An 18,579-nucleotide genomic window follows, 5' to 3' on the forward strand; every position below is an offset into this window, starting at 1 on the left:
ATTTTCTCATTCATTGTAATAGGAGTTTTGGATGTTACGAAACTCCTATTACAATGAATGAGAAAAACCCCAAAACTCTCAAAAAATACATAAAACATTTAAAAAACACCTCACACAAACTAATAGAAATGTAAAATGTTACACATGTATTTTAAAGAAAAAAACTGCCTATTTAAAAAAAAACGTTAGGGTTAGGGTTTAAAATAACATTATCTGAGTGGGCAGGGTTTTAACATAAATGTGTTTTTTAAATTTTTATTTTAATCATGTTTTTTCTATGTTTTTAAACTCTTGCGCCTGTAAAAGTAGCCTATGCACCTGCTTCTTCAGGTGCAAGCGTTTTGAGGACATTTGCCGTGCAAGATATGGGTAAATAGCCCAAACTTCCATATACAACTGTCCTCGCACCTGATCTGGCTATGATCGGTCAAGCTCCAGCTTGACAGATCGGAAAAGCCAGTTTTCAGCACATGCGCATTGCGTGCTGAAAACCGGCTTTTCCGATGCCTTCCCAGGTCTGTAGAAACTTCGTACGGGCCCGAGACGTCGGAAATTCTGTCTCGTTATTTTTTTTTTGGCATACTTAGGCCCCTAAAAATCGGGCGTAACTCTTCAAGTACGCCAAAAAAATGCTTTGGGAAAAACTGAGCCCGATATTTACTCTTTGTAACTTTACAATGTTTTCACATGGCACCTATTGCCAATAAATGCTGCTATACATTTTGCTCATGAGCTATTCACTGTGATCCACTTTATTTATTTAATAGGTTCAGAGAAATGGGTTAAAGGCTTGAGACCAAAAGTAGCTGCAAGAGAGTTTTTGATTTAAGCACTATTATAGTAACTTAGAGAACAGTCCCACTGATTAAAATTTAAATAGGTCACAGTAAAAGGATACTCAGTCATAAGAATTAGCATTCTGTATCTACTCTAATAGGTAAGTTCATGATACACCTCATCTGTTAATTAGCCACGAGTGTGTGAAATGGCAGGAAAAATGCTTCTTGCTGGGATGATGACAGTTGCATCCACATTTACATTTAATAGGGAAGGGAAATTATTAACACAAAACACATCCACAACTGAATCACCTTGCAGGCTAATACTTTGCAGCTGCAATTTTGTATTTTCAATGTTAATTGAAGTAAAACAATTACAAAAATAACAGGTTTCATGTTATTTAAAAAGTTAAGCTCTTCAAAAACTTTTGATTCTAAATGTTGCTGGTGGGAGACTGGCAATCAATGTTTTTAATAATAGGGTAACTATTATTATCTGTAATCTGATTCCACTGAGAACAATCAATTATAGTTTCAGGACCTTGTTGTGCTCAGTATTTTTATGGTCATCATTTATATATCAGAATTCTTGGGAACAAGAAATAGTCAATACGTATAACATACAGAACATAAAATGTTACAGCATTGTACAGGTATTTTGGCCCATCGAGTCTCAAGTCTACACTATTGTTTTCTCCACATGAGCCACCAATCCAATTCCACTCTCCTGCTCAATCTCCATACATTTTAATATTATTATTTTTCAATCAACTATCTAACTTCCTTTTAAAATAATTTATGGACTCTGCTTCAACAATAACTTTGTGACAATGAATTCCATGTTTTAACCATCCTCTGTAAAGATACTTTTCTAACTTCCCCGTTAAATTTTATTTTTGTGATGATCTTAAATTTGTCCCCTCTCTTTTCTGCCTCACCAACCAGTGGAGATGAGCAATCAATCATAACCTTCATCTGACAAAAGGTCATTGACCTAAAACATCAACTGTTTTTCTCTCCACAGAGATGCTGCCTGACCTGCTGAGTATTTCCAGTATTTTGTGTTTTGATTTCAGATTTACAGCATCTGCAGTATTTGCTTTGGTATAACCCTTCATATCTTGGAGGACCTCCATCAGGCCATCCCTTAATCTTCTCAACTCCAGTGAAAAAGCACAAACATCTGAAGTATATTCAGAACGGTAACTCCTCAACCCTGAGACCTATCTATCTTTCCCACTGATTTGATATTCTTTCTATTATGGATGCTCAAAATTGTATACATTACTCAATGGCACCCTAACTAAGTCAGTTTCTGTCAAATACATTGGACAGTTAAGCTAATATGAAATCAAGAAATAGTGGATAATAGAATGAAGCCAAAAAGGTTTTCTCCCTTTGAGAAGCAGTTACTTTTTCTCCTAATTTTCTCCCTCTTCTGAAAGCATCTCGTCACAGTTCCAAGAAGGTCCTCACAACTGAGCTTGACTACATCCTCACTCAATTCAGTGTTCACAAATATGTGTTTTGTGAACATGATTAAAACCAGGAACCCTGGCTGAATTTTACACTCCTTAATGAAGAGAAGCTATACCCCCATCACAGCCCTGGCTGAAAGCTAATGCATCACAATTAGGTATCAAATTTGGGAACTTTCTGGTCTGTATGGGTCAGTCCTACACCAGGCTGTGCATTTACAGAAATACTTCTATTCCAACCTTTTCCAAAAGGATTTAATTCCAAATCTTGTTCAATGTAGATTGCTAACCCATTTTTGGAATACAGATCAATTCCATCAATGTCAATGAATTTCCAGAGGTTCTTCTACATGTCTGCCATAACTTTGGCGGGGGAGCTGCATAAGCTTCAGGTATGTGTTTCTAGAGATGGTTCAGGATTTCTTCCTTTGCTTCAATTTGTCAAACACCCAACTGAGAAAGCAGTTACTTAATTTCTGGTTCCAATCTTTAGTTAATGATAAGGATTGATAGTGCATTACTCAATACACCTAGCATTGCTGCATATTAGCTACCCATATTATTGGTGCTGGGCCTGCTCAGCACCCATTGTGTATTGCACTTTATAAGGCAATCCAGAAGTGCCTGTGGTGGTGTAAACCTGCATACCTGTTGTGTGCAATGCTCATTAAAGCAATCAAATGATGTAAATGAAGCCATAACTCCAAATGTAGTTAAAAGGTTTGAACAGTGCTCTTAGCATCCATATTAAATGGGTGCTGCATGGGAGTCACGATCGGCATGTTACGTTTTTATCCTTGACGTGGACTCATCCTTTTGTTACTTGTTGCAAGTAGCTAGTGTGCTTGCTACCAACAATTTACAGAAGAACATAAGAAACAGGAGATGTAGGCCATTCTGCCCTTCGAGCCTGCTCCGCCATTCAATAAGATCATGGCTGATCTTTTACCTCAACTCCACCTTCCCGCACTATCCCCATATCCCTTGGTTCCCTTATTATCCAAAAATCGATTGATCTCGGTCTTGAGTATACTCAACGACTAAGCATCCACAGCTCTCTGGGGTAGAGAATTCCAAAATTTCATAACCGTTTGAGTGAAGAAAGCTCTCCTCATCTCAGTCTTAAATGGCCAACCTCTTATTCTGAGACTAGTTCTAGACTCCCCAGCCAGGGGAAACATCCTCTCAGCATCTACACTCTCAAGTCCCTTAAGAATTTTATATGTATCAATGAGATCATCTCTCATCATACTAAACTCTGGGGTATGAGAATAGAATGGCAGCCAACATAAAAGGTAATCCAAAAATTTTCTATAGGCATATAAATAGCAAAAGGATATTAACAGGAGGGGTGGGGCTGATTAGGGACCAAAAAGAAACCTATACATGGAGGCAGAGAGTATGGCTGGGATACTAAATGAGGAAGAAGATGCTGCCATTGACATAGTGAAGGAGGAGGTAATGGAGACACTTGATGAGATAAAAATTGATAGAGGTATTAGAAAGGCTGGCTGTACTTAAAGTAGATAAATCACCAGGAGCGATTGGGATGCATCTTAGGATAGCTGAGGGAATTGAGAGCAGAAATCGTGGCGGTACTGGCCATTATTAAACCAATCCTCCATAGATACGGGGGTGCTGCCAGAGCACTGGAGAATTGGAAATGGTACACCATTGTTCAAAAAAGGGTGTAAAGATAAACCCAGCAACTACAGGCCAGTCAATTTAACCTCAGTAGTGGAGAAGCTGTTAGAAACAGTAATCAGCACCAAAATTAACAGTCACGTGGATAGAGGTGGATTAATTAAGGAAAGCCAGCACGGATCTAGGCAAATCGTGTTTAACCCACTTGATCGAGTTTTTTTGATGAGATAACAGAGAGGGTGATGAAGGTAATGCAGTTGACGTAGTGTACATGGATTTCCAAAAGGTGTTCGACAGAGTGCCACATAATAGGCTTGCCAGCAAGGTTGAAGCCCATGGAATAAAAGGGACAATGGCAGCATGGATACGAAATTGGCAAAGTGACAGGAAACAGAAAGAAGAGATGAACGGTTGTTTTTCGAAAGGTATTCAGTGGTGTTCCCCAGGGGTCAGTTCTAGGACTGGACATGGACTATGTACAGCAGGCACCTCAAAGCACTGGAGAAGTACCACCAACGCTGCCTCTGCAAGATGCTGCAAATCCATTGGCAGGATAGGCACACTAACGTCAAGTGTTCTCACTCAGGCCAACATTCCCAGCATCGAAGCATTGACCGCGCTCGATCAGCTCTGATGAACGGGCCACATCTACTGCATGCCAGACACTAGACTCCCAAAACAAGTGCTCTACTCAGAGCTCCGACACGGCAAGCGAGCCCCAGGTGGGCAGAGGAAACGCTTCAAGGATACCCTCAAAGCCTCCTTGAAAAAGTGCAACATCCCCACCGACACCTGAGAATCCCTGGCTCAAGACAGTTCAAAATGGAGGAGAAGTATCCGGGAAGGCGCCGAACACCTCAAAGTCTCTTTGCGCTTGGCTACCGCGTGCTCCCAGCAAACAGCGGAAGGAGCGCAGGACAACCCAAGTACCCCACCCATTGTCCCTTCAACCACAATCTGCCCCACCCATGACAGAGACTGTAGGTCCCGCATTGGACTCATCAGTCACCTGAGATTACAATCAGTGTGGAAGCAAGTCATCCTCGACTCCGAGGGATTGCTCAAGAAGGATTCTAGGATCACTGTTTTTCTTTATATTTATATATATATATATATATAGTCATGACTTGGACGTGGGTGTACAGAGCACAATTTCAAATTTTGCAGATGTCACAAAACTTGGAAGTATAGTGAACAGTGAGGAGGAGGGTGGTCGACTTCAGAAAGGCAGTCAGGCTGGTGAAATGGGCGGACATGTGCAGCTGAAATTGAATGCTGAAAAGTGTGAAGTGATACATTTTGCTAGAAAGAATGAGATGACATATAAACTAAATGGTACAATCCTAAAGGGGGTGTACGAACAGAGATACTTGTGGGTATCTGTGCACAAATTGTTGAAGGTAGCAGGGCAGGATGAGAAAGAAGTTAAAATGGCTTATGAGATCCTGGGCTTCATAAATATTGATATAGAGTACAAAAGTGTGGAAATTATGATGAACCTGTATAAAACAGTGGTCCGGTCCCAACTGGAATACTGTGTCCAAATCTGGGCACCACATTTTAGGAAGGATGTGAAGGCGTTCGAGAGGGTGCAGAAAAGATTTACAAGAATGATTCCAGGAATTAGGGACTTCAGTTACGTTAATAGACTGGAGAAGCTGGGGTTATTCTCCTTGGAGCAGAGAAGATTAAGAGGAGATTTGATAGAGATGTTCAAAATCATGTATTCTGTCCGTTAACCAATCCTCAATCCATGCTAATATATTACCCCCAATTTTGTGTAATACCTCTTGTGTGGCACCTTATTGAATGCTTTTTGAAAATCCAAATACACTACATCCTCCTTATCGACCCAGCTAGTTACAACCTCAAAAGCAGATTTATCAAACACTATTTCCCCTTCAAAAATCCGTGTTGACTCTGCCGAATCATATTATGATTTTCAAAGTGACCCATTAACATGTCCCTAATAATAAATTCTAGCATTTTCCCTGCTACTGAGGTCAGGCTAACTGGTCTATAATTCCGTGTTTTTTTTCTCCCTCCTTACTTGAATAGCGGTGCATCTTTGTGTTTTGGGGTGTTTTCAAGACTGAACTTACTCAGATTCTTTATAGCTGTACCCTATCTACTCTATGTGCTGGTTTCCCCACAGAACTGTCATTGTGTGCTTCCTATATAGGCATTGTTGGTATCCCTCTAGGCATCCCTCTCTGTATGCAGGTTCTGGAGGAGGAGGATCAGAGGAGGCATGCAAGACCTCAAGCCATCATGCAGGATCTAACCTTGCATCACCACCCACATCCACAGGCCAAGGCAATCATACCTGGACATAATCCAGGAAATCTACATGTGGAGATTGCGATTTCCAAAAAGGCTGCGACAGAAGTTTTCAGCTAGACCCAGAAATCATTTCCAGTATGGGGATGACTATGTCAATGGCAGTCAAGAAACAGCTGGCTTACATTGACAGGGTCATTTTAAGCAACAACAGAAAATTTAGATCACATCTCCCAGTCTGCCGTACACAGCTACATCATGCAGGCCACAGTTGTTTTTCCAGGTCAGTCAATTATCAATTTGCCAATAGAAAACATCTAAAAATGCAAACGATCCCTGCACTTTTACTATTTAGCTTGATTCCCAAAGTACTGGTCATTATTGATGGCACAAATGTGATCATACAGACACTTAACCCAATGTCATGAACAGAATGGTTTCATTTCATGGATGAGCCACTGGTCTGTGACTACTTCCAAATGAAATTCATGTTAAAGTACCAGTTAATCAAAACAATTATTTGCCCCTACAGTGTGTGGTGCAGGTGTTCAGTATGTTTTATCTCAGTGTTTCTCCTTTATGACAGTCCATGGTGTGTGTCTTCTACTTCCTAGCCATATGGTCCCAAGTGATTCCTCAGGGGGAGAAAGAAGCAAGGTGGATAGCTGCAGAATGTCAATGTCTGTTTCTATAAATGGAGATAGCTCAGTATCTCTGCAGTGGACAGCCCTGCAACAACAGGAATCACAGATGAAATATGGAATAGCTGGCTGGGCCTGCATACTAACTGGCATGTCTGCAGTCATTTAAGCAGGACAGTTAGGTACTATGGATTTGGCATCATTGTGCCCTACTGCTAGATATTCCCTTCAACATGTCCAGAGATCTGTATGGAAGCAAACTGCCATGTAGCAATGAGATTATTGAGGCCCTGCTGTATGGCTTTCTCTATCTGATTCTCTAACATGGTGATTCCAGACCAAGATAAACTGCTGTAGTTTTTTGGAGCTCAAGGTCTCTCGCGTCTTAGTTAAAGCATTAATGGTGTAAGCTATGCACAAGCCTTACAATCTTGGTCAAGGGGAGTGTGCTCTGCTACAGAGAGCCCCTGTAACTGTTCTGAAACCCCACACACATACCTCCAATCTGTAACATGTTCCCTACTATTTTTTTGATGAGGTAACAGAAGCTGGATGAGGGCAGTGCAGTTGATGTTGTGTAAATGGACTTTCAAATGGTGTTTGATAAAATACCACATAATGGGCCCAAGTTTCCACATGATTTGCGCCTGATTTTTAGGAGCAACTGGTGGAGAACGGACTATCTTAGAAATTGCAATTCTCCACATTTTTTTTTCTGCAGTTCTAGTCAGATAGAACAGTTCTACTTTGGAACAGAATTTTTTCTTCAAAAGGGGGCGTGTCCGGCCACTGACGCCTGATTTGAAAGTTTCCACAGTGAAAACGTACTCCAAACTAAAGTAGAATGGAGCCAGTGAAGACTTTTGTAGAACTGAAAAAACCTGTTCTACACATTAAAAAATCAGGCGCAGGTTACAAATTAGGCGCCCAGAACGAGGTGGGGGGGGAGGGAACTCATTAAATTCTCCAATAAATCCTTATTTATACTTCTACAAATATTATACAAATAAATCCAACCTGAATTAACATTTATAAGCCAAGAAAAGATTAAATAAACCATCTTCCTACCTGTGTGAAAGTGCTTCAGGCACCGAGAATTCTGCAGCCGTTCGTGCTGCTGAGCGGGAGAGAGAGGGAGGGGGAGAGAGAGGGGGGGGAGAGAGAGGGAGGGGGGGGAGAGAGAGGGAGGGGGGGAGAGAGAGGGAGGGGGAGAGAGAGGGAGGGGGGGGAGAGAGAGGGAGGGGGGGGAGAGAGAGGGAGGGGAGGGAGAGAGAGGGAGGGGAGGAGAGAGAGGGGGGGGGAGAGAGAGGGAGGGGAGGAGAGAGAGGGAGGGGGGAGAGAGAGGGAGGGGGGGAGAGAGAGGGAGAGGGAGGGGGGGAGAGAGAGGGAGAGGGAGGGGGGGAGAGAGAGGGAGAGGGAGGGGGGGAGAGAGAGGGAGGGGGAGAGAGAGGGAGGGGGGGAGAGAGAGGGAGGGGGGGGAGAGAGAGGGAGGGAGAGGGGGGAGAGAGAGGGAGGGGGGGAGAGAGAGGGAGGGGGGAGAGAGAGGGAGGGGGGGAGAGAGAGGGAGGGGGGAGAGAGAGGGAGGGGGGGAGAGAGAGGGAGGGGGGGAGAGAGAGAGAGAGAGAGAGGGAGGGGGGGGGGGGCGGGGAGCAGGAACAGGAGCGCGGGTCGGGTCGGGTCAGTCGGGGGGGGGGTGGAAGCGGGTGTCGGGTCTTGGGTTGGGGCGGGGGAGCGGGTGTCGGGTCTGGTCGGCTGTGGGGGGGGGGGGAGCGGGTGTCGGGTCTGGTCCGGAGGCGGGGGGGGGAGCGGGTGTCGGGGGCGGGGGGGGGAGCAGGAGCTGGCCGTGGGAGAAGCCTTATTCACGCAGCCCCAGTGAGGCCATTCAGCCAGGGCTAGGGGCTGCGTGCTTCGGGCCCCTCCCACACAGTTCGGCGCCTGGAGCTACTGCACTTGCGTGCCGACTGTAGCGCGCATGTGCAGAGGTCCTGGCACTGTTTTCAGCGCAGGGACCTGGCTCCGCACCCCCACAGCTCGTGCTGGCTGCGCCGAGGGCCAGAGGGCCTGCAAGTAGGTGGTGAATACCGAGGATTTTTTTAAGCGCTGTTTTAGGCACGAAAAACGAGCGCCCAGCTCGGAGGGGCGCCCGTTTTTTTTCTTGTGGAAACTTGGGCCCAATAAGACTGGTTAGAAAAATTGAAACCATGGGATTGAAGGGGCAGCAGCAGCATGGATACCAAATTGGCTAATGCAAGAATAAAAGTGTTTATTAATGATTAAAATTGATTCTGTCTATATATAAATGTTAAAAGTGTAGGTTATACGGAAAGGCCTGTTTGTGTTGAAACAAAATGAAAGCCCACAGGGTTGCCGCATGGGTTTTATGTATTGGAAAGCCATTAAACCAATCAAAGGCTGAGCCAGACCAGACAGCCACATGTGTGAGGAGAGCCAATAAGGAATTGCCCTGGAACCAAGGTCCAATCGGAGGCGTTTTGAGGGACAATGGTTTTGAGATGCATAAAGAACTCAGGCAAAGATCTTTTCTCCCCCTCACCATAGATGGGACATTGTGTGTGGGTCACAGATTATTAACAAGTTTATTGGTTATGAAGTGAGTAGTGACAGTGTCGTGACTTCCGGATTTCTGGATCACGTTCTCGCTCTCAACTTCCCACCTTTAAACCTGGATCACGTCCTTCCACCATTCCCACGGTGCTCTCTGTACACTTTACGCCCACCGAGTTCCTGACCTCCTCTCTCCAACCCCTCCGATTCCCCCCTCTCTCCCTCTGATCTCCCCCTCTCGCTCTGATCTTCCACCCCTCTCCCTCTCTCTGATCTCCCCCCCCGCCTTTCCGATCTCCCTTTGATCTTCCCCCTCCCTCCGATCTCCCTTTGATCTTCCCCCTCCCTCCGATCTCCCTCTCCCTCCGATCTCCCTTTGATCTTCCCCTCCCTCCGATCTGCCTTTGATCTTCCCCCTCCCTCTGATCTGGCCCCTCTCTCCCGACCTCCGATCTGCCCCCTCTCTCCCTCCCTCCGATCTGCCCGCTCTCTCCCTCCCTCAGATCTGCCCCCTCTCTCCCTCCCTCCGATCTGCCCCCTCTCTCCCTCCCTCCGATCTGCCCCCTCTCTCCCTCCCTCCGATCTGCCCCCTCTCTCCCCCCCCTCCGATCTGCCCCCTCTCTTCCCCCCCCCTCCGATCTGCCCCCTCTCTCCCCCCCTCCGATCTGCCCCCTCTCTCCCCCCCTCCGATCTGCCCCCTCTCTCCCCCCCTCCGATCTGCCCCCTCTCTCCCTCCCTCCGATCTGCCCCCTCTCTCCCTCCCTCCGATCTGCCCCCTCTCTCCCTCCCTCCGATCTGCCCCTCTCTCCCTCCCTCCGATCTGCCCCCTCTCTCCCTTCCTCCGATCTGCCTCTCTCTCTCTCATCTGCCTCTCTCTCTCTCAGCTCCCTATCTTCCCCCCCCTCCCCACCTCCGATCTCCCCCCCCCCCCCGCTCCGATTTCCCACTCTCCCTTCCCCCCTCCGATCGCGCCCCCCTCTCTCTCTTCCCCCATCTCCCCCTCAGGCCGATCTCCACCCTCCCTCTGATCTCCCGCCCTCTCCCTCGCTCTCGCTCTCTAAAACCCTCTCTATCTCCCTCTGACTCCTCGTCTCCCCCCTTGCTCTGATTTCCCCATCTCTCTCCGATTCCCCATTTCGATCCAAATCACTTCGTAAAAGGAGACGACCCACACAAAAATTCCCTTTTTTTTTCTCCCAACCACTTAATTAGATTTTTTGCGTTATTTACGAGCAAATTTGCTCAGAATTAGAACACTTATTTCAAGTGAGAAATCAAACAAAAGTCAATAATAAATTTCAAAGCTATAAAGATTAAGCCCAGTACTCTTAAACATTTTTATAAACAAAATGTAAAGACACAAACACAAAGGAAAATAAATAAATTAAGCTAAATATTGTATTTCTTGTGGAGGGGGCGCAGTACCCAACACTGTCACAGTTTCTGTCTGTACTGAAATCTTCTTCAAAATTCCTGTTGTTGGCCTGTTCAACAAACATAAAAGCATAACAGCCAGAAGGTTACCTTTAAAGTTGCGTCAGCCCAGATCGGAGGACATCAAATAATTATTAGGGTAGCAGAGAAGATGGTTATAATAATTGACAGAGAAACACCTTTTCAGTTATATAAGCATTCAACTATATTCACTCACACTTAAAACACCACAAGGTTACTGAAATATTAATGTTTGCTGTAAATTCTATGTAATAAATCTATGTCATCTTCAATGGTAACGAATCTTTGAATTAGTAAGTAAATGGAAAATTAGTGGATTTTTGAGAGATCAGAAGACATCAAGATAGGATGGACTGGGAAGGGATAAGGAGTGGGGTGGAGGAAGAAGAGAGCTTGAGGAAGGAGGAGGAGTGAAAATGTAGAGGGAGGAGAGGAGCAAAGATGGCGAGGGAGAAGGGGAGGATGCAGGGTAGTCATTTACTCCAGAGCAGCATAGACATAGAGGAGAACAGATGAGATTTATGAAATAATGAAAGGGTTGGATTGCATGACTATTGATAGATCGCCTGAGGCCTAACCAGTAGTCTATAAAGGTTTAGCATAACCCTTGCTTTTGCAATCTATACCTCTATTAATAAAGCCAAGTATCCCGTATACTTTAAAAAAAAAAGCCTTCGCAACTTGCTCTGCCATCTTCAACGACTTGTGCATATATACCCTCAGGTCTCACTGTTCCTTCACCCCCTTAAAATAGTATAATTTAGATTATATTGCTTCTCCTCATTCCTCCAACCAAAATGTATCACTTCACACTTCTCGGTGTTAAATTTCATCTGCCAACCTGAAGCATATTGTGGCAGCCTGGACGTACAGCATCAAGTGAAGTAAATCTGCCATCCCTGGCCTCCCAGGCAGCAATGTGGTCAGATGCTGATGCTCTCTGTCCTGTGCAGCATCAGGTGATTGTGGAAAAGGTTGGTGGTATTGTTAGTGCTGCTGGTGTGCCTGATACTGCTGATGTTGGGACTGATCGTGGTGGGATTCTGAGAGAGTATAATGGGCACCCAAGCTGATGGAATAGATGACAGGTGAAGTAGAGATGACAGAAGTGATCTGTCCAATCTGTCAATGCTGAGAGAGGTAATGAGGTCAGACTGGTTGAAGACTTGTGAAAAACTTGCAACCTGGTGAATCTGTTGTGGAAATGCAGTGAGTAAGAGTTTGTGGCTGAGGGAAGATATTTCTGCAAGGTGAGAGCTTTTACTTATTTGAAGCTGTCAACTTAACAGCTGATTCAACGGTCACTGAACTCCCACCTCAGCTTGACAGACATGCTCCACGACCAGCGTGGACCCTGTAGGTGAGCTAAAAAATGTAGACGGTAAGCTGAAATTCATTTTTAAGTGGCTCGGAACAAGTCACTAATTACCTGAATTAGGTCACTCGATTTGAACCCGCCGCTACGTGTCAGCGCTGACAGACCAGACATCGGGGAAATGCCTGTGGCAGCGAATTCACAGTGGGCTCCTGACCAGCTGGGAATAAAAAAAACACTTTCCAACCTGACCCCCCCCCCCCACCACCAACGCAAAATCCAGCCCAATGTTTCCGGTCGATGACCTTTGGAAAAGTTAGATATATGACAAGGTTTTAAAAGCAAGCGCAGATGCGCTGAAAGGGGGGAGAGGAGGACAGAACAAAGGAGCTATGGGATAGGGTGGAAGGGAGGATTGATTAAATGGCAAAAGGAGATGGTAATGGGACAAGTAAGGAAACAAAAGATTGGTCTAGAAGAGGTGTAAATGGGAATAGCAGAATCAACAACAGCTGCCATCTGAAAAAATGGGAGCAGTGGTCATGATCTGAAATTGTTGAACTCAATATTGAGTCCAGAAGACTATAAAGATTCTTTGGGTAAATAAGTTTCTGCAGAATTCCCTATTGGATTTCTTGGTGACTATCTTATATTGATGGCCTCTAGTTATGCTCTTCTTCACAAGTGGAAACATTTTCTCTGTATCCACTCTATCAAAACCTTTCAGAATTTTAAAGACCTCTATTAGGTCACTCCTCAGCCTTCTTTATTCAAGAAGAGACCCAGCTTGTTCCTCCTTTCCTGATATGTATACCCTCGCATTTCTGGTATCACCCTTGTAAATCTTCTCTGCACCCTCTCCGGTGCCTCTATATTCCTTTTATAAAATGGTGACCAGAACTGCTCTAAATGTGGTCTAACCAAGGTACGATGCACAACTTGCCTACTTTTCATTTCTATACCTCAAGAAATAAAGTGCTTGTGCTTGATTTGCTTTTTTTTTTATGGCATTGCTAACCTGTGTCGCAACTTTGAGTGATTTGTGTATTTGTACTCCGAGATCCCTTGTTCCTCTACCCCACCTAGACTCGCACCCTCCAAGTAATAAGTGACCTCCCTATTCTTGCTACCAAAATGAAATACTGTACTTCACATTTATTTGCATTGAACTTAATTTGCCAATTATATGCCCATTCTGCAAGTTTATTAATGTCCTGTCATTTGTTGCAGTCCTCCTCAGTATTGCCTATCCCCTCCAATTTGGTGTCATCTGCAAATTTAGAAATTGTGTTTGATTCCAAAATCTAAATCGTTAATATAAATTGTGAACAACAGTGGTCCCAGCACTGATCCTTGTGGAACACCACTACCCATCTTCTGCCACTGTGAATAGCTACATTTTACCCCTACTCTCTGCTTTGTCTTGAAGCCAGCTAGCTATCCATTATGCTGCTTGTCCCCTGACTCCGCATTCTCTGACCTTGTTCATCAGTCTAGAATTTAAGACAGCAAATCTTGTAAGCGCTCAAAAATCTCAGAGACTTTCTAGCTTGAATGAAATGGGGAACATGTGCAAATTGGCAATAAATACATTTTTGTAGATACTCAGTTTGAAAACATGAAATTTATACATAATGTTTTTCAGAGTCAATAATTTTGCTGCATTATAAAAGAGAGTTGAGAATCCATAAAGTTATTTTAACCAGACTCACCAAACAGCTGGGAAGGTACAGAAATGCCATCTGCATAGGCTACATACTTCCATCTGCCAGTTCTAATCATATAGGTGGAGGCATTTACATTGCAGCCATGAAACTCACTGAAAATCCAGTCAGGTCGTGGAATTTTTTGAGAAATTTCCTCTCCAAATCCTTTCAACAATGGGAGCAGAGGATAACCATTTAGATTTCCAGGAAGAGGAATTCCAGCAATGTCTAAATGGAAAATGAAATTGTTGCTTCAAATGAGTTTGAGAGTGACTGTAATGAATTATAATTCTGTGCATAAAGAACTATTTGCATTGACATTATCAGTTAATAGAAATCCATTCAACATTTGGCTAAAAAGGAACAATGAAGCTACAGTTTCTGCTCAATGCCAAATTGGTAAAGGGAACATTTTGCTTGCTGAAAGTCTGTTACATACTGATAAGAGGTATATAAACAGTGTATAAATGTTACTTTCTATTGTGTTATTAAATCACTTTGTACTGCTTAACAAACAATTGAATTCTGCTTCTTCTCAACCTTAGCTGCTTGTATTAAAACAACTAATCGCAAGAAAATTCCACCATCTCCAGGAGCATCTCGCCTTTAACTGATGAGCACAAAACAATTCTAAAACCACACTTTATTTTTTCAGGTAGGTCAGAATTCTTGGAGAAGGAAGTCATTGCTGGGGAATTTAAAAGATTGATACCCAGTGTCCGCATCAGACACTCCCAGGTCAGGTGCTACATGTAATGCAGAGCTCCTTCTACTCTACCCAAAAGGTGAGTTTCCAGGTGTTACCTGATAGGGCATTTAATGGAAGAATTGTTAATGTACATGTGCCAAGCAGCAAAAGCTAATCAGTAGCTTCAAAAGTAGACGCAAGCCCCCAAAAAAGCTGACATCTCCAACAGTTGTGACGTGAAGAAAATAATTACTTGGGCTTTGTACCTTAAGCCATAGGTATATACAACATTCCTTCACTTGCATTGATAGAAAATAAAACATAAAAAGCATGAAAGCCTAAAGAGGAAGTTCAAATGTTTGAGGCACAAAATTGGTGGTACATTGGCTGGGAGTGGGAGTGGGGATGGGGATGCTGGTTTCAGGTGCACAGTGCAGCTGTTCTACCAACTTTACGTTCGTTTCAGGCAGAAGTCGAAAATTGGCCCCAAAGTGGTCAAGGCAGTAACTATTGGCTATACAAATGCTGTATTTTTCAAACTCTATTTCTGTGACAAGATACACAAATCAGGGTGGTTGAAATGAATAAAATGACTTTCTAATCTGGTTGACTCTCAAAACTTGGGCATGGAAAACAGAAGAGCAAAATCCCATTAATAATAAGGTTTATTATTGCCCTTGTTCTAATGAGTAAATTCCGGTCAAATACCAAAATGTTTATATATCTAGAATCTCTGCATCCTTGATGCTAACTTAATGCCAAATTATGGGTGATGTCCAACAATTGGAGCTGGTTTGAGACTAGCCAAATAAAGACCCTTTGAAGTTTAATTCAAGAAAACTTTCATTCTTCAGTTTAGGATGAATTAAAATGCAGATTTCAGAGGTGTATGCTATGGGCATAATCTACATTACCAAACATCGACTAGCAGATATAATTCTATGTAAATTATTTTATTCCTGTTAATCTCAGGTACTTAAATGCTTTACTCACTGAGAAGAGTTGGATAAATGTCCACAAGAGATACCAAATTTGAAATCTGTTGTCCTCCTGAGATGCCTGGTCCAATCATCAGTAAAGGAACATGAGAACTTCCCTCATACATACTCATTTTATAGAACTGACGATGCTCCATTGCCAGTTCACCATGATCAGAAGTAAAAATTATATAAGTATTGTTTTGGAGCCCAGTGTCACGAAGAGCTGTTAAAATCTCACCTGTGTAAATAGAAACAATTATTCAAATGTAATAATTCTAACTTGGCTGGAAAATTCATTATACACAACACAAAAAATAAAAAACTTTAATTTTACTTTGTCGAAAGTCTTATGGGTGGGGGAATTGCCCCCTTTAAGGCCTGGGTGGTAAGGCCTTTCTTACCGGGGGCGAGCAGATGGTCCAATCCATGCGAAATTGCCCCCGGGCCAGGGGAGCGGAAACAGGTTTCTGCCGCACCCGGCGTTCCAATCTGTTGTCGGGCAACGCCGACTCCTTACCGCCCTATCAGTTACCTGTTTCCCCAAAGACAAACCTTCTGTCTTTCATCTTGTGACTAGTGAAAGTGGACATCCATTTTGACCCTAGCTATATTTAAGAAAATCAAAATAAAACAAAACATTTCCCTATTTCCAGAATCAGCAAAACCAATACTATCCCTCTTTGGCTTCTGCCAGCACCTCTGTGCTACCGGCTGCATTCCATCAATCTCTCCACCTTTCTCCTTAGGCTAATCCCAGAAGTGTGGAACCTCAGCAACCTGTTCAACCGTGAGCTGAGCTTTCTATCCCAAATCAAGTTTGTTGCCAAGGCCACTGGCTTTCACTTCCAAAACATTGACCATCTATACTCCTCTCTTATATTCAAAAAGGAGTTAGATGAGGTCCTTACTACTAGGGGGATCAAGGGGTATGGCGAGAAAGCAGGAATGGGGTACTGAAGTTGAATGTTCAGCCATGAACTCATTGAATGGCGGTGCAGGCTAGAAGGGCCGAATGGCCTACTCCTGCACCTATTTTCTATGTTTCTATGTCTATGTCTATGTTTCTTATCCATGCTTTAATCTCTAAGATTGACTTCTCCAATGATCAGTCTTCTCACCAGCCTCTCCAGCACTATCTTCCACAGAACTCTGAGTACTGCATCATCTCCCACACAATGTCCAGTATATCCATCACCCTTTTGACTGTGCATTCTGCCTCTTCCAACTTTCCCTCTGCTGAGTTTTCACTTTCCACCTTAAGCACTCGTTGATATTTTCTTTACACATGGTGCACAAGAGCAATGTTATTTCAGTATTTAACGTTGTGCATCTTTGTTTTTGTTATCTATTAGAAATAATTAATACCGTAACATATGTGGTGTTTAGAAGCTGACTAGATAAATATGGATTGTTCTTAGTGATGGAGGTGGATAGCATTTCAAATGATATATAAATATATTTTAAAACATGAATAGTTTTCAGAAGTTGGGATTTTCACAGTCACAAAATATTTCTTACAGTAATTTTATGTCCAAAAGGAAGTTTATGTTGAAATTCAAATTTTAATTGTCCATTAGGTTTCAAGCTTTACACTGTGGAGGTAAAACATGTCTCAGTTAAAGTTAAAGGGGATATTGCATCTATATTGGTGATGTGTTTGTAGGTGGGCATGTATAATTATTTTTGCTTCAATTTAATTTCAAGAATTCTGGTGTGCCTTGAATTGTATAATGTTCGCAGATAATTGCTATGGCAACAGGTAGCATGCTTACAAATGCTTAAAGCCAGCATGGAGGGATTTATTTTTATTTTATGTCCGTTCTGTAACTGGTATTGACATCACAGAAAGCTCAGATGCTATGGTTACTGTTCACTTGTGCCGAGATCACAGCCGTGACATTTTTTTTCCTCATTAGTCATCAACAATTGTGGGAAATTAGTAACGGTTGAATTATTCTCACATGCATGGAAATTCTAAGCTTGATTTTAACCATGCCACCCTGTGGGAATGGGGGCGGATGGGTGGTTAAAATGGCAGTCAGGTACTTCCTGCTGTATTCCTGACATGTTCGCACCCCCCGCCATTTGAATTATGCCGATTTTGGTGTCAGGAAAGATGCCCGTCACAGGCAGATGAGGGCTTCATAAAATGTAAAAGTCATAATTCTGATCCTAACTCAACTTTAACCCGCACAAGTCACACATAATATAAGATTCGCCACTGAAATCTGGCAGCAAGTAGCAGTGCGGCCCTGGTAAGTATGAATTTAAAAAAAAAATAAAGGTTTCCTTAAGGGCCCCTGCCCTGAACTTCCTTCCTCCTCCTCTGAACATGATGCTTTCCAGGCTACACTGCCTCACTGATCACTTAGTACCAGGGACCATTCCCTCGGGGTCCCAGCCTCCTGCCGCATAAAATCCCACTCCCACCCGCCAGCTGCCTACTGATTCCCGCCAGTTTCAGTTGGAAGTCCATCCTCCAACATGGTAATGAGGCAGGAGAGTTAAAAATGGCCTGGGCCTCATACAGGTGCAGTCATGGATGCTTCCTACCCGCCCGGCCCCCCACATGCCGCATTCATGCCCCGAGTTAAAATCGGGTTTCTGTATTCCACGTATTTGAGATAACCATTTATCACATGTCACTAACTGCATGTTGTAGAAATCAGGTTACCCGGTGTAAAATAATATATTTAAATTAAAAATAAAACTATTACTGCTTTGTACAATAAGCTGCAAATAACAGTACCGACACCCACCAATAACTTGCCATTTTATAATACCTCACATGACAAAAATAGCTCTTTACAAAAGAGAAAGGAGAATAAACTGCACTTATTTGCTACCTTTATTGTAGAAAAATGTCCAATGACATTTTGCAAATGAGAACAATGAACACTAAGCATAAGTGGGAGAAGTGACCAAAAGGATCAATAGAGTGTGAGTAAGCAGCAAGACAGAAGGGTATGGAAGGAACTGGTGCGCTGATGCAGCTGCAAGCTCAGTCCATGATGATAGAGATGTATCATGGATGCACAGGAGGCCAGA

The 18,579-nt window shown here is 43.4% G+C and overlaps 1 protein-coding gene across 2 annotated transcripts in view; it reads right to left on the reverse strand.

Moving 5' to 3' along the window:
- arsk (arylsulfatase family, member K) overlaps positions 1-18,579 on the reverse strand; it is a 129,121-nt gene that overhangs the window by 28,479 nt on the left and 82,063 nt on the right. The window contains exons 6-8 of one of the 2 annotated variants that reach the window (XM_070884837.1): positions 15,545-15,769; positions 13,870-14,091; positions 10,791-10,871 (exon numbers count right to left, since the gene is read on the reverse strand). In XM_070884837.1, the coding sequence (XP_070740938.1) occupies positions 10,852-10,871; positions 13,870-14,091; positions 15,545-15,769 (467 nt within the window). In that variant the 3' untranslated portion in view covers positions 10,791-10,851. Of the gene's footprint in view, positions 1-10,790; positions 10,872-13,869; positions 14,092-15,544; positions 15,770-18,579 lie in introns of those variants that run through there. The other variant, XM_070884828.1, reaches the window with a different exon arrangement.

The sequence above is a fragment of the Pristiophorus japonicus genome, chromosome 1 (assembly GCF_044704955.1).
Source record: "Pristiophorus japonicus isolate sPriJap1 chromosome 1, sPriJap1.hap1, whole genome shotgun sequence".
NCBI classification, from domain to species: Eukaryota; Metazoa; Chordata; class Chondrichthyes; family Pristiophoridae; genus Pristiophorus; species Pristiophorus japonicus.